The sequence below is a fragment of the Crocodylus siamensis genome, chromosome 2 (genome assembly GCF_052110815.1).
Source record: "Crocodylus siamensis isolate JL-2025a chromosome 2, ASM5211081v1, whole genome shotgun sequence".
Classification (NCBI taxonomy): Eukaryota; Metazoa; Chordata; order Crocodylia; family Crocodylidae; genus Crocodylus; species Crocodylus siamensis.
In genome coordinates, this window is record NC_143396.1 from 240168221 (window position 1) to 240184041 (window position 15821).

The following is a 15821-nucleotide window of genomic DNA, read 5'->3' on the forward strand; positions in this document are numbered from 1 at the left end:
TGTAGGATGTGACAGGGAGGGTCTGATTGGGGAGGAATTCAGTGTGGCTATCAGTAACTGGCTTCTATGTAAATACTGTAACACTTCTGAATGGAGGGACAGCTGAGATAACATTGCAGGCTAATCTCTAGTGCTGCTGAAAATGGCCACTCTCTCACGTTACTTTGTTTCTATAGAAAAGATGGGCTTTGGGTCAAAGAGAAAAGTGGGCAGGAATTGCTTCCAGTTCTGAATTTAGTATATACATACATATGTGACAATTCCGCTGAATCCAAAGTGAATTGAAATGAAAAAAAAATGGAAAATAGGGTATGAATAACACCACCTCTGCGAACCTGTGTCCTGTGTGTGCATGCACGCGCTCTGTCCTATATATATGAATATACAGAAATAGATATATAGGAGCCCACTTACGTACCTGTAGCTATTTAAAATAGTATTACATTTATCACTATGCTGTTATATAAATTGTATACTCACTTTTTGTGCCTTCTTGTACCGGTATTTGATTTAACTCATTTTATATACCCAACGCTAATAAAGCTGAACATGAAATCTATTGGCTTCCAAGGCAGAGGCATTTAAAACATAGTCCTCCATCTCAGTGACCTCTTTTTGCTCATTGCAACTGATAACGTTCTCTACATGTAAGGACTATTTTTAAAAATTGTAATAATGTCTCTCTTGAAGCAGACTGCATCTACCCAAGGCATCTAAAGCAAAGCAGGAGCTAAGAGTGGCTAAGAAGTTTGTTGCTACATCTACATCAAAGTTGCATTCAGATTCCCCCCTAGATTAAATGAGGTGGTGATGTTGAGGAGGGCAGAACAGAGCGGTCACCCAGAGCTAAGTGCCTTATTAAGTATTTGCAGTATTAGAGAACAGAAACTGAATCCAGCTTCTGTTTCAAGAACAAATTTAAGGTCCATGAGCTTATGATGCCATCTTTAGATGCAATACAGAAAAGAGAACCTGGCTCCTCAGCAACTTTTACTCATCGTACCTTTTGTTACACCCACATCTTAATACAAAGAGAGCACAAGGAAACTGGTTGATTCAAACTTTCTTTTAGTGGGTAGATAGAAGGGTTTGACAGAGGCGACCCTTTTACAGCATCTAAAGTGTTTTGTGCACAACAGGATCTTTATCTGAGTGGCCGAGCTGGCTCAATGCATTTCTTTTTTTTTTTTTCTTACGAAGCTTGATCCTGGCTTCCCCAGAGTGTCTTGCATAAATGGACATTAACATGTCTGGGTATTTTACAAGCTGAGCTCCCAAAGGACACCGTACCATTCCATGTAATGTAGTTCCTTTAGGACACGCATTGACAATCTGCGCCTTTGCATACCAGGCCAAACCCACTCAAGGGATGCCTTTCTAGTCTTTCTATTTTTAACTGAACAAAAAAAAAAAAAAATCCTTTAAGATATATGGAGTTTTTTAGGTTCTGCCACTGGAACAAATGATCAATGTGGATGTTTCAACAACTGAGCAGGAAACCAACTGCCACATTACATTAATACCATGGCTGTTTTTTCATCCCAACTATTCCCTACTCCTCCGCCCCGCACATATCATTGTGCATGACTGATCCAGTGGGCACTAACAGGACCCAAGACGGGGACTTGCAACATCTGCATGTTCATGTAAACCAACAGCCCCTGCTTTCTGCCAGCCAAAAAAGCAGTGGAAAGGTTGATTTATTTTGATTTTTTTTGTATGGTGCTTTAGAGAGCAGTTGAGCACACGCTGCTTTCATAGCACTAGAAGCCCATGGGGGTCTTGCACCTTCCCCGGGCTCATCCATCACCCTGCTGCCATTGAGCCTGGCTTGGAATGAAAGCAGAAAGAGATTAAAGGAGACAAATCCCCAAAGCCAACAAGAGCAGCCCCCGGCGCGGAGGGGATCTCCCCTGTCGCAGCCTCAGGCAGATCTGGGCCTCGCGTCAGCCGTCAGGGGCCAGGCGGGCGCCCCTCTTTGCAGCCCGGGAGGAGGGGGCCTGGCTTTCCCCGCGGGTTCCCTATTTGGCCATCCCATTTGCTGCGGGCTCGCTACCCCTGGCTTGCCTTACATGGCCCGGGGCGCCCTGGCTCCTCTAGCCCGCGCGCCCCTCGCTTTCCCTCGGCTCCATGAATGGCCTCGCTGCTCCTCCAGGGCGTGAAGCCGGCCAAATAAGGAGAAGGCGGCCGGCTGCCCCCGGCTGCCGGGGGGGATAAATGGGCGCCTCGCGGCCGGGCTCTGCCCAGGACCGCCCGCAGGAGGTGCCGAGCTGGTGAGTAGGCAGCGCCGGGCACCGCGGGAGGGGGAGGGGGAGCCGCGCCGGGCACTGGAGGCGCCGCTTTGTGTTTCAGCCCCGCGCCGCCGCCCGCCCGCCCGCCGACATGTGCGACGACGAGGAGACCACCGCGCTCGTGTGCGACAACGGCTCGGGGCTGGTCAAGGCGGGCTTCGCCGGGGACGACGCCCCCCGAGCCGTCTTCCCCTCCATCGTCGGCCGCCCCCGGCACCAGGTGAGCTGCCTGCCCCGCCGCGTCCCGTCGGGCGCTCTGCCCTCCGCGCTCCCGCTCCCCTCCTGCGCCGCAGGGTCGCTCCCCGCTCCTCACGGCCGCCCTGCCCTGCCCGCGCTGCACTGGCAGCCGCCAGCGGCACCAGGGAAACTTGTAGTCGATTCGTTTTGGGCCAACTTCCCCTGCAAAAAGTCTGCCGCGGGGGTTGGGAATCCCGGGATAAGCCTCCCAGCTGCCCCGGTGACAGGCAGGGATGGTGTCTTCCTCTCCCGCTCCTCCCTCTCCCCGTTATCTGGTGTCTGTGGAGTGGTTTCCAGGGGGCAGGTGCTTTCTAGTTTGCCAATGATCACCACCGCTGGCGGGGACGCATTTCACAGGCCTGGAGATAAGGGGGAGAGTTTTCCCTTCATTCATTCATTCATTCATCCAGCTGTACTGAATCCAACTGGATTCATTTATCCATCCAGTTCTTGGGACTGGATGGTTTGGTTTGGGATATCTGAACAAAAAAATGGCTTTTCTGGGGGTGTTTATTTAATTCAATAAAATGAAAAGGGATTTTTAAAAAGAAAGATTTAACCGCACCCTGGTTTAATAGTCTTGGTAGCTGTATGTAGCATTTAGATTATGGTTTGTATAGGATGGCTTGGAGACGGATGATCTTGCCTCAAATAGGGGATTGGACTAGATCACCCCTGGAGGTCGCTTCCAGCCCCACTCCTCTAGGACTCGACAGCCACTTTTTGGCATGGTTCTCCACATATTCCTCCCACTTCTTTGGCATGCTTCTGTCTCTGCTCAGTGATAGTACTTCTACTCACATAAAAACTCTCTCTCTCTTGTCTCCTTTAGGGTGTGATGGTTGGTATGGGTCAGAAGGATTCCTATGTAGGTGATGAAGCTCAGAGTAAGAGAGGTATCCTGACTTTGAAATATCCAATTGAACATGGCATCATCACCAACTGGGATGATATGGAGAAGATCTGGCACCACACTTTCTACAATGAACTGCGTGTGGCCCCTGAGGAACACCCCACCTTGCTCACAGAGGCCCCCCTGAACCCGAAAGCTAACCGTGAAAAAATGACCCAGATAATGTTTGAGACCTTCAACGTGCCAGCAATGTATGTTGCCATCCAGGCTGTATTGTCTCTGTATGCCTCTGGTCGTACCACAGGTAAAAAGACAACTGGCTGTTACTCCAATTCTCTCATATAGATTTCCAAAAGAAAATTGAAATCTGGCAGCAAATTCTGAAGTGTTTAATTATCTAGAAACAGTATAATTATATTGATCATGGTAAAGAAGCCAAAAGAGTCTATTGACAGAACAATGTGAATTAATGCAGATTGCTTGAGGAATGAGTCACTGGAAATCGGTAGCAACACTTGAGTTGTTTAAATTATTCTGGTGTAAAAATGTATCAAAGACACTAGCGCAGATGAGATGAGGAAGAGTCAACTGAGATTCTGTGCAAAATAAATGGAAACCATCTGTTTGAAGTGAATGATCACTCTTGCTCACTGAGAATAGCTATGTTGGCAAAGACAGAAATAATGAGCCAGATCCATTGCAGTCATTGTCGACAGCAGAATTATCCTGATCTGTGCTAATGGAAAATCTGGTCTAATTGTGACCAATTAATTTTGAATGGTATATTGAAATGTCATAAGATTTCTGAAAAATGTGTTAGATGCTCCCACTTTTATCTGAGTGTAGTCATTTCTCCCTTCCAGGCATTGTTCTCGACTCTGGTGATGGTGTTACCCATAACGTACCTATCTATGAAGGTTATGCTCTGCCTCATGCCATTATGCGTCTAGATCTGGCTGGCAGGGATCTGACTGACTACCTCATGAAGATCCTCACTGAACGTGGCTATTCCTTTGTGACAACAGGTAAGTAAATCTCATCATCATGATTTCTTTCATAAACGTCTTGTTTATGTAGCCATGCAGGAATTTCTTCCCTTATCACCTGTGTCTTTAGACCCTGACCTGCTTTCTGTTTGCCTGCAGCTGAACGTGAGATTGTCCGTGACATCAAAGAGAAGCTGTGTTATGTTGCACTGGACTTTGAGAATGAAATGGCCACTGCTGCATCTTCCTCTTCCCTGGAAAAAAGCTATGAATTGCCTGATGGTCAGGTGATCACAATTGGTAATGAGCGCTTCCGCTGCCCTGAGACTCTGTTCCAGCCATCCTTCATTGGTAGGTAGCCTCACAGAATGCTTCTTTTAGCAGTAAATATGAATAAATTGTAAGGCCTTGAAAACACCACCCATTTTCTGTTTATCCATCTCAGCTAAATTTGCCATAAAACCACGCAAAAACAATGGTTTAGATTCTCCAGTCCAGCTAAGTGATGCAGGGGAGAAGATCATAGGGTAGGTGGCTGCTAGCTGAGCACTATGCCAGTCTCTCAATGCAGATTAAAATACCCTTCAACCTGTAACTGATGAGCTGTCAGCAACCCTAACGGAGCATTCTAGCAACTGTGAATCCCCAGACCACATGATCACTTCAATTAAAGAGGCCCCTACGCTGGCATTATAGGAGCCACTATTGTTACTTTATGCTACACAGGAAGAATCTACTGGCTCCACTGCTTTCTTTCAAGCACTTTATGGTAGGAGAGTGACACAAACAGGCTTGAGAATCTGGCTTGTTGATTTACGATTTTGCTTTTTCCATTCCAGCCTGATTATCAACCAGCTACATAAAATTCACCTCCACTAAAAGCAGACTGCTGTAATTGTATTCAGAAAGGTCTGTAACTAGTGTAAATTCTGATACTCAGTTCACAGAAGCTTATTCTATCTATCTATCTATCTATCTATCTATGATTTAGATTTAGTTAGTCTAAGCTGAAAAGCAGGGTGCACATTTGTCCTGCTTTCCAGCATACTACCTGATGATCTTGCCCATTGTTCTTAAGATATGATGGGGTGGGGGCAGCACCAGATATTCATCTCTCAGATACCTAATTTGAAGTAAGTAGTCCCCGTTGCACTGTCATGTTATAATTAAAGGACTCTGTCATTGTAGAAATGTTATTCACCAGAGAGAAATTTCTGAGCATTAGCAAAGTGTCACTGTTTGCTTTGATGTACTGAAGATGAAAATAGTTTTCAGGGACAGTATTTGAAGTATTTGTCTAGTTAAATGTTTAAAAAATATGTGCATCTGCGTAGTGTTTAGTTACACACAATTTAATTAAATATAGTCAAAGCCAAGATTGTAAACTTTGACCTCTGTTGTTGAGCCAGAAAAACTTGATGGATACAGCAAGTGTTTATAGTATAAGCTCTGAGTGTTAAATGCAGTTGTTCCTCAGCTGACATCTTGTTGTGGATCTGGTTTCAGCCCTTTCAGGAAGCACCTGTTGAACTAATGCATTGGAATGTAACCTATGAACATTTGCTTCTGATGTCTTTCTCCTTCACACTCATTGCTAATACCCTTCTCTATATCCTGATCATGGTTTGCTTTGATAACTGTACCTTCTCTGGCCTCTCCGTTTTCCTTTTTTTCTAGTCTATCCGAAATACTACTGCTAATATTTTCTTTCTTCTGTCCATGTAAGTCCACTCTTTGAAAGTCTTGGCTTTTTTACTGGATTGAATTAAAAGCTTTTCTTTGTCACTTTGAAGACCCTGCATAATTTACCACTTTTTATTTTCATATAATATTTTTCTATATAATATAGTTATATATGTTTTCTGTGCATTTATATCATATGTACATATCTTTTTTTCTTGATCCTCTTATTGCTCTTTGCAGTTTCTTGGTAAACCTGACTTTTTTGGTCTCCTGCAGTAATTTAAAACTAACCAGTAATGATATCATTGTTCCACAACCTTCTTTTACTTGACTCACTCACTCATGTTTTGTTTCATAGTGTAACCACTTCAGGATGGGGATTCTATCTGTTGCTGTGTTTATTATTAAATTAGCTCTTATGGAATTATAATAACACTTATGAATAGTAGCTGAAAATGCTAACAGATTTGCTACACAAAACTCATCTCCCTAGTATAATATGCTGATCAATCATCTTGTCTTTCAAGGTATGGAATCTGCTGGTATTCATGAAACTACCTACAACAGCATTATGAAGTGTGATATTGACATCCGAAAGGACCTGTATGCTAACAACGTCCTTTCAGGTGGTACAACCATGTACCCTGGTATTGCTGACCGCATGCAGAAAGAAATCACTGCACTAGCTCCTAGCACTATGAAGATCAAGGTGAGGGATTTGTTCTATAAACTAGAAACCATTTTTCAGAATTTGGCAACTGTCTAAATCCTTGCGTTGGGAGGGGTTGAAGAACCAGAGGCTGTAAATGAAATTAAGAGTAATTCCACTGAAGTCAATAGAACTCTACTGGGGAGAACTTGCCAGGAAGAGGAACGTTACGCTGCAAACTGCCCTTGGGAATATTGGCGATAATACTTGGTATTAAGATAGGAACATTCTTTTATTTATTTATTTCATTTTAAGAGGTCCTTAGTAATTTATTAGGTTGTATCATTTCAAAGACAGCATATATAAGTAGTTCAGAAATTGAGAGCTTGAACTGATGAGGATTTTTGTCAATTTATCTTTCCATAGATCATTGCCCCACCTGAGCGTAAATACTCTGTCTGGATTGGTGGCTCTATCCTAGCATCTCTGTCCACCTTCCAGCAGATGTGGATCAGTAAACAGGAGTATGATGAGGCTGGTCCATCCATTGTCCATCGCAAGTGCTTCTAAGCACCTTCCCCTCAAATTTACCTCCCACTCAGGATGATGATATTATGCTTCTTGGAGTCTTTTGGCAATCCTTCCTGAACTCTCTTCAGTCATTGTACAGTTTGTTTACACACCCATGCAATTTATTTGTGCTTCTTCTTATATTTATTGCTTTATAAATAAACAAGATCTGGGACTTGCGACCTACAAATGATCTGCCTTTTTTTGTATTATTTTTGTTGCAAAAACTTATCTGTAAACAAAAAAAGAGTTCAGAAACTACTGTTGAACACGTCAGTGTCTTCAGTACAAGGGTGTCTCTCTCAGCTGATCTGATTATGGGCGGCTTATCATATTTAGACACAAAATACAATTAATTCACTCTTCCTTTGGAATCTGAAAACAAAAGAAATATCATTTGAGACCTTTAAGAAGTAGCTTCAGGGTAAATTCAGTAAGTCGGGCAAGTGAAAGAAAACCTTTTGCATTTGTTTACTGGTTTTAAAGATGAATTTTAAATTGCATTAGTAATAATCCAAGTATTTTAATGCCAAAGTCCTGCATACCAAACATTGAAAGAGGATAAATATGTTAATATGTTCAGAATGTTATTTAAAACTAATTAACTTAGGACTCTTCAGGATTTAAGATTTTAAGATTGTCTTCTAAAGGCTATACACAATTGTGGTAAAACATTAATCTAAACTGACAACTTGCTCACCTCCCCATCTCTTCAAACCCACCCTAAATCCTGAAAAAAAGAAATAAAGCCTTTTTGTACTTAATTCAAAAGAAGCAAGCAAACCTTTGAAGTACAACATACAATTGCTGTAATGACTATTTTTTGCATCATCCAGAGTGTCCTAGGCACTTTTTAATTCTTAATCTGTATATTTATTATCCTTTTGACCCAGATACTGAGATGAGACTATATCTAGTCTTCACTGACTTTTTTGTTTTCCTGTTCCTTACTGTTGTTTCCCTAGCTATACTGCTGGCTAGTTATATTTTAGAAATTAAAAAATGAAATGCATAGTAAAAATTACCTGGGAAATGCACTAAAATATCAAAGCCAGTCAGTTTCCTGTTACAAAATATAAAGATGAAGCTTGTCTATTCTTAATTTAGAAATGCACATAAACACATATAGAAATTTAAGTAAATGTTTAAATACAAGGGTCTTGTATCAAGGTCCTATAAAATCACTGGGTTTTAAAGAGCATAAAGATCATGTTAAAATTGATTTCAGACTACTTTTGTATTCTTCATCTGCTAAACAATTTAATGATTAGTAAAGCAAGCAATGGTATGTACCTTTATTATCAGAGAATGAATAAAATCATGGACATTTGGATATGGTTGGTGGACAAGCAGAATAACACATTTTTTGCTAAATAGACACATTTAGCCCTTTGAATATATGAAAACCTTTTTGTTTCTATTTTTTGCAGTGCTTTATAATTTAATGTATAATGGAATTGCATGTATAAAAAGGCGTCTACCTCAGTCACACCCTTGGGCTGTATTAAAATAAAGTTTATCAGATACTTCCTCAGTTCTGGTCCTAGAGCTTTAGGGCTAGGGACAGACATTACACATAAATTTGTTTAAGTGATCAGAACTGGTTTAAAGCTAAACAGATGTTCAGTACACATAAACCGGTTTGAAAATAGCTGAAACTGGTTTCAGATAAACCTGGTTGAATGTAATATCAGACTTAACTGATTTGGTTCAAACCGGTATATGCAATGTCTGTCTCAGAACCTTTGCTGGTTTAAGCTCTCTGGGCTGGGCGGGCTCTCTGCTGCACAGTAGAGCTGGCCCCTCTCCTCTGCTCCCTGGCCAGAGCTCTGGTAGAGACTTGCAGGCCCCACTCCACCTCCCTCTCACTACTTGCTGCTTAAGTAGAGACCCTTTCCTCCTCTCTCCCATAGCATGGATAGTAGCCAGCATGTGGCATGGTAGCTAATGCTGTGTAAGGCAGATAGGGCAGTGTCCGCTTAGGGCTTTTTGGAGACAATCAACAGCTCAGATGGTAATGTACCTGTATTCCTTCCTTCCTTTGGAAAAAAGGCTGTTTAAGAAGAGCTTGTAATGAGAGAGTCTTTGTTTTCTGATGGGGTGTTACATGCTGATAACAGAGCTGAAAAATGCTCTGTTATCAAGGGGAGGACCCCCCCCCCCCCAAGTCCTGGTGGCGGCCTGGCTATGCCCCCCTCCACTCAGCTCTGGGGAAGGGAGGGCTGCTTTAGCACCATTGGCAATGTGTAGGGGGGTGCACACAGGTGCATGTGCACCACCTGAGATCGCCTATGCACCCCCTGGCAATGCCAGCTGTGAAACCAGAGGTGCCACTGAAAGTGCACTTCTGGTTTCACTGGTTTTGCTGCTGGCTTGGCAACTGGCTGCTGGGAGACCCTCCCCAGTCAGCAACCAGCTTCTGGGGGAACCCCCGCCACTGTCGCGATCTGGTGCCCCCCTCCCCCCCGACTCAGGAGGCACCAGTTGTCCATGTCTAGTGCCCCCCAGCTTCTAGCCTGAGCCACTACAGGCATGTGCTTGCATTTCTGGGGTGTCTGTCTGGTTGCAAAACTGATTTATCCTAGTCAGGTTAAACCAACTTGCAAAGATTGAATCAATTCAGGTTCAGGCTTTTTGCATGTCTGTCTCTAGTCAGGGGTGAAGGTGGTTATAATCTTTTATAAATATCAATGTATGACACTAATGTATAGCATTATCAGACACTTCCCTCCCCTTCATACACTTAGTAAGTAATAAGCCTTTTAGTACAGTAGCATTTTGTTAATCAGCTCCATCATTTGCATACAAAACCAAGCTTCCCAGTCTGCACAAGAATTTAGTAACAGAGCACCATTGTGAGGCTTACATGATTAAGAATTTAGTATAGCTAAAAATATAAAAGGAAAAATTTGCTAGCTTGTTGTGTTGCATAAATATGAACAATCAAAATTATAGTTGCTAATTAACTAATTACATATTGGGTGTGTCTACACATGTACCTGACTGCACTGTTTTTACTGTGGAGTCAATTAGTACTTGCTAAAGCAAGTACCGATACTTGCTTGTTCTTACTGCACAGTTATTTAGTACTTGCTAAAGCAAGTACTGAATGACACCAAAGTAACTGCCATTACTGCACAGTCCTGGTGACATACAGATCGTTTCCCACCCTACTGTGCAGTAGGAATGAGCTACTGCACAGTAGCTTGTTGCTACTGTGCAGTAGCATTGGTGTTATGGTGCATGCCCACCAGTGCTACATCCCCATAGTGATGAGGTGTGTCATTGTAGCTCATTGCTACAATGATGTAGCACCTCAGGTAGATGTCCCATTGTCATGCAGAGTCCTTGCTATTTGTTTGCCCTTGCTAATTTGAAAGATTCAGTCAGTCACAAAGGTCATCCCAGGTATTAGTGTGGGAATGTGAACTGTACACAAACTGCTTCCAGTGAAATAGCTAACAGAAGCTCAAAATGTTAGGCGGGTATGCAGAGACAATGAGTCTGTGAATGGCACTGACATTTGAGTTAGGAATGGCAGACGTTTAGCTGAAAGCACTTTTAAGACCCTGAGTAGGAGTTCATAGCAATGGGCCCTTGAGCATATGGGGATGAAGGGGGAACTGAAGAATGCCACTTATAACATGATGGTACTGACAGGATTCCCCTGCAAAGACATTCTTGGATTCATAATTTATGGCTTATGGTGATTGTCATGAGCAGCAAAGAACATGCAAATATATAATGAAATGAATACAAGTCAGAAACAAGGGAGAGAAATAATGCTTTTGTTCCATCTCTCCTCCAAATGGAAGTGTTTCATCATATATGTATATATTCACATCTATCTGGATTTTGCTCTCATGAATAACAGAAATTTGCAGTCTTGATATGGTGAAACTTCTAATTAACTAGGATTAGAGGCCAGAAGATAATTTAAAGAATCAGAATTTTGGCTCAGTGAGGAGTTTTTAAGTGTAAATAATGCACCTCATGGATTTAATTAATAAGAGACTTTAGAGTGAAGTTCATACAGTTGAGGATAACTATAAGTTGATCATTAAATGAAATAAACATGTTAAAAGAATACTGATATTATACAATTTTCTGATATTAATAAACATTAGAATTAAAGTTATGCCTAATGGTAACCCCTTTCTGCAATACAGGATTTAACATATATATTTTAGTCTGCAAGCCAGCTGCCTTAATGTATGCAGAAAAACCAGAATGTTCCTTTGGGATAATAGGTAAAATGCCCATATGAATAATCTTAATAGGAACACATTAAATGTTCATGGCCAACCTTGATTCCAGTGTGTACTTTTGAGGGACTGATTTTACAACTTCAACATTTTCATAAGATAGATTTGTAGACATAATTGTGTCGGTTTTTGATAAAAATAGAAATTCCATGATATGAAACCATATTGACTCTTTCAAGCCCCATATGGATCATCACTAGGGTTTGAACCCAGAATCCTTTCTGGCTGAGGCATAGATCACCAGCATCCCAGCAGCTACAGGAAAAATAAATGGTAAAGAATCAGGAGGCTGCTATTTACTAGATAGCAGAAAAATAACAGCATGCCAGCTTCTGATTACTTGTCAGGGACTCTGATCTGGCAGACCTGCCTGGGCCAAGTACTGAGCACGCAGGCCCACGGCAGGCCCACATGAGCCAAGTACCACAGCAGGCATACTTGCAGTAAGCCTCAGATAATGATTTCTGCCCCAGTTTAGGAGCAATGAGTGCTCCAGGGTTCAAGCCTCTCTGAAAAAAATTAGCAGGTGCTCAGCACCCACAGAACTGCTTGCAGATGTTAAAAGAAAAAAAACAGTGCTTTACCAGAAGAAGCAGTGCGTAACTTCAACCTGGCTCTGTGGTGTCTATAAAGATCGGGGGCTTTTGGGTGCTTTTAGCTAAAGCTGATTCAATCAGCTATTAGATAAAAGTAACAAAAAAAGCCCCACTAAAGTGCCCGATTTTTACAGACACTGCAGAACCAGGTAGAAGTAATGCATATGTAGGGCTCGGCACAGGAACACACTAAGTTAAAAGTGCCTTATTTATTTATTTTTTAACATCTGCAAGCACCCACTGGCAACAAAAAAAAAGTCAGTGCCTATGCTGTTTATCCATTTAACACCAGCTGGGGGCCTAGTTTTGCAAGGTAGTCAGCAGTTTTGTTGTGACTAACCTCCTGGTTCCTGACCCTAGTTTTCAGCTTATATTGGTACTTCGGCTTTGGATTTCCTTGTGGATCTGTTTCCTGACTCCTGACCTCGGTTTGGCTTTGTTTTTTGGAGTACGCCCTGTGGACTGCCCATGATCTGAAGATCTTGACCCTCCACTATGTTGTGAACTCTGCTTCTGGATTTCACTCTGGTTTGGGTGTTTGGCTTGCACCCTCTGACCCAGCCCTAGGCCTCTGCTTTCCTTATGTAGTCTAACCATTAGGCAAGACTGCCTATATCCTGGTCCCTTACCACTGGATGTGAGCTGGCTGGGAGGGTATCTAATAATTGCAGACTGTTGAGCCAAGCATAAAGATTTGGCATGTTCTCTTTGAAAGACCCCCATCATTAAGAGGGTTTCGAATGGTGAGAGCACCAACTCCTAATAACTGCAGTAGCAATTTCATCTGTAGTTTCAGGTCTTTAGTGTATCACTTATTGGTATTCTAAAAGTAAAAATATTCACAAAAATGTCTATCTTGAACCATACAGAATTGCTACTGTTAGAACTATCTGAGATTATACTAAGAGGCATTAAAAAGATGGCTTTCATTTTATGATTGAGATATGTAAAATATGCTGTGAGAGTATAATTGCTTGCATGAATTTAACAGATATCATAGCTAGTTAAAGTACATATTTGTAACCTCACATTTTCCAGAAACAAACCACCTGTAAAATATCTGGTTGGTAACAACCAAGCATGATGTAAGGGATGTAAAGTTATGTTCTAAAACCTTTTTTCATAGATTTTAGGGCTGGAAGGGACTTGGCGAGATCATCAGGCCCACTGTGGGTCAGATCACCACAGCAAGGTGAGCATCCAGGTGTTTCTTGAACGTATCCAGAGTAGGTGCTTAGATCGCTTCTGGGGGTACTATTCCAGACTCTGGAGGCTTGGACAGTAAAGAAGTTTTTCGTTATGTCCAGTCTAAAACGGTCTTCCAGCAGTTTGTGACCATTAGACCTTGTCTTCCCTTGGGGTGCCCTGGTGAACAGATGTTCTCCCTGTTGCTGATGCACACCCCTTATTTACTTATAGCTTGCCACCAAGTCCCCCTGAGCTTTCTCTTCTCCAGTCTGAAGAGTCCCATGCCTCTCGGCCTTTTATTTTATTTGATCATTTTACTTTACTTGATTAGTTTCGGTGAAGCAACACTTATGCTAAGGAGCAGGTGGTGGGGAATGGAGGGGGTGGCTCTCTAGGAGGACTGGCTTTCTAGGACCCAGATAATATTCAGTCCTATCACTGTGCAACTGCGTGACATGGGGGTGTCAGCAGTGACTTCCAGATATTTTGTGAACTTTTGTGATAGGACTTTCTCTGTTCCATCCATCCCCAGTTTGTTTTTCTCAACTGTACTCTGATTCTCTTACCTTCTTGGCCCTTTCCCATTCTCTTTTTCCCCTTTCTGTTTAGCTGATCCCCTCTTAACTAAATCTTTATTTCTCCCCCGCCATGGGAGTAACATGATGTCTGCTGATATCACATATGTGATACTCTCAGTGGATGTGTGTTAAACCGTCCCCCATTGTGATTCAGTCTGGTTTATTTAGACTGTGAGCTCAGAGCAGGGACTAAGTCTGTGTTACATAATTCCCAGCATAATGGAGCCCTGTGCTTGCGTGACCCTTAGGCACTATCATAATAGATATGATCAATAATATTAGAGTGAACACTTGAATGAAACTGTGGGTTTTGTTTTTTATGGAGATACCCTACCTCATGAATCTTGCTTTCTGTCTGTAATTTTAGTTTAGCATCACAACTTTACCTGCAAAGTAAATAAGTAATATATCAACCCCCATTTTCAGTAACAGCAGGTACAAGTAAAAATCACTTACCAGTAACATTTTATCTGGAACCATTTTTCCCCAGTATGTTTGGACTACGGGTCTAAAACCTGTCCTCTCCAGTTTGAACAGTGGCCCTTGAAGTGGGACTCGCCACCTCTAGAAAACCATATGGAAGAAAAATATTTTCTCTCAGTCAGCTAGCAACTCTGAGACAAAATGTTACTCTCTCTTTCCTTGATAGGCCATTAAGGGACTGGCTGAATGGTGCAAGGCAGCATGGCACAAAGATACCCCGCAGGCTGTGCATGTGCTAACTTCAGAAATGGAAGGAAGGAGAGCTGTAACAGTGCATTTACTTTTATTTCTCAACAGAGCCAGTTTTCTTCAGTGCAGCACTTTGCTAATGCTCCTGGTTCTGAAACTAATGTACATTGAGCTTGCTAAGGTGTCTCTGCATGGGGCTGCCTTATGTGGTGTGACATAGCCTTACAGCAAGAAGTGGTTAGACTCTGGTCATTGCTTAATTTTTGCCTGACCAATCTGCCACTATTTGATAGAGTCTGGTGGCCTGAGGAGCTCTGACCACAACACTCTTTTCCCCGTTTCAGTAACTGCAATAACATGAGCCTAAGATTCCTAGGAAACAAGCAAAATGGAGACCACTTTTTGGTTCATGGGAGAGATGTGCTCTGTGTGTGAAGAAGAGACATCCCTAAATATGAACCTCAAATCTCCTCAAATTGTCATTTAAATTAGCAACTTGTATAAAGTTAAAACTGTCATTTGGAACAGTTGTTGTGATTCAGTAATCAGCAATCTTGTCTCATTCTGTAAAGTGAAATAAGGAGGAGGGAAAGTAATATGAATAGAATAATAACTATTGTTAACAGCAGCAAAAGAATTGGAGTAGTGAGCTAAAAAGAAATTGCTTTGGTTATTGTACTTCCTTAAGACTAGCCAGGTTTTGAGTTCACTACCTGCCCTCGGCATTCTCTCTTGGTCAAGTGGCTAAAACCAGAACAGACGGTCATGCCCTTTACCAAGTAGGTCAAGGCCACATTTGTGCATATAACAGTCTTTAGGATTGTTGATTAAAGCAAAACAGCTTTACAAATTCCTTATACAGGTTTAGCAAAAAGCAACTATTTCATGTGTTGAATGCATGAGTTGACTACCTGCTGCATTAATCTGATAATTAAAATAATTGCTGATCTAAATCAGCATTATTAACTCATTGAGCTATTGATTCAGTATCAGTTGTGATCTTGGTTTGATCATTGTATCATTTCATTCAGTATGGGTATTCAGTATGCTGAGTTTATAGTAGGTTAGCCTACTTGGTATGCGTAGTCACATTGTAATGTTTGTTCACTTATTCTTTCTTTAATAAAACCCATAAAAATAAATGCAGCAGTAGTTTATTTTTCAGATTGTCATATGAACCAATACTTCAGAACAAGTGTAACATCGACTTGTAGAGATACTTTCTTTGGCCATCTCGTTTAATTCAATATCTT

The 15821-nt window shown here is 41.9% G+C and overlaps 1 protein-coding gene across 1 annotated transcript; it reads left to right on the top strand.

The window, feature by feature from the left end:
* The first annotated feature begins 2121 nt into the window (after positions 1-2121).
* Positions 2122-7462, top strand: ACTC1 (actin alpha cardiac muscle 1). Its single transcript, XM_090033523.1, has 7 exons — positions 2122-2273; positions 2353-2511; positions 3361-3685; positions 4245-4406; positions 4527-4718; positions 6578-6759; positions 7126-7462. Exons 2-7 carry the CDS (start codon positions 2383-2385, stop codon positions 7267-7269), a joined length of 1134 nt encoding a protein of 377 aa, XP_089889649.1. The 5' UTR covers positions 2122-2273; positions 2353-2382; the 3' UTR covers positions 7270-7462.
* The last annotated feature ends 8359 nt before the right edge of the window (positions 7463-15821 follow it).

Coding starts and splice junctions, on each gene's coding strand:
- ACTC1 (XM_090033523.1), top strand. CDS start 2,383: ATGTGCGACGACGAGGAGACCACCGCGCTCGTGTGCGACAACGGCTCG. Junction 3,686..4,244: donor TGCCTCTGGTCGTACCACAG/GTAAAAAGACAA, acceptor TCTCCCTTCCAG/GCATTGTTCTCGACTCTGGT. Junction 4,407..4,526: donor CTATTCCTTTGTGACAACAG/GTAAGTAAATCT, acceptor GTTTGCCTGCAG/CTGAACGTGAGATTGTCCGT.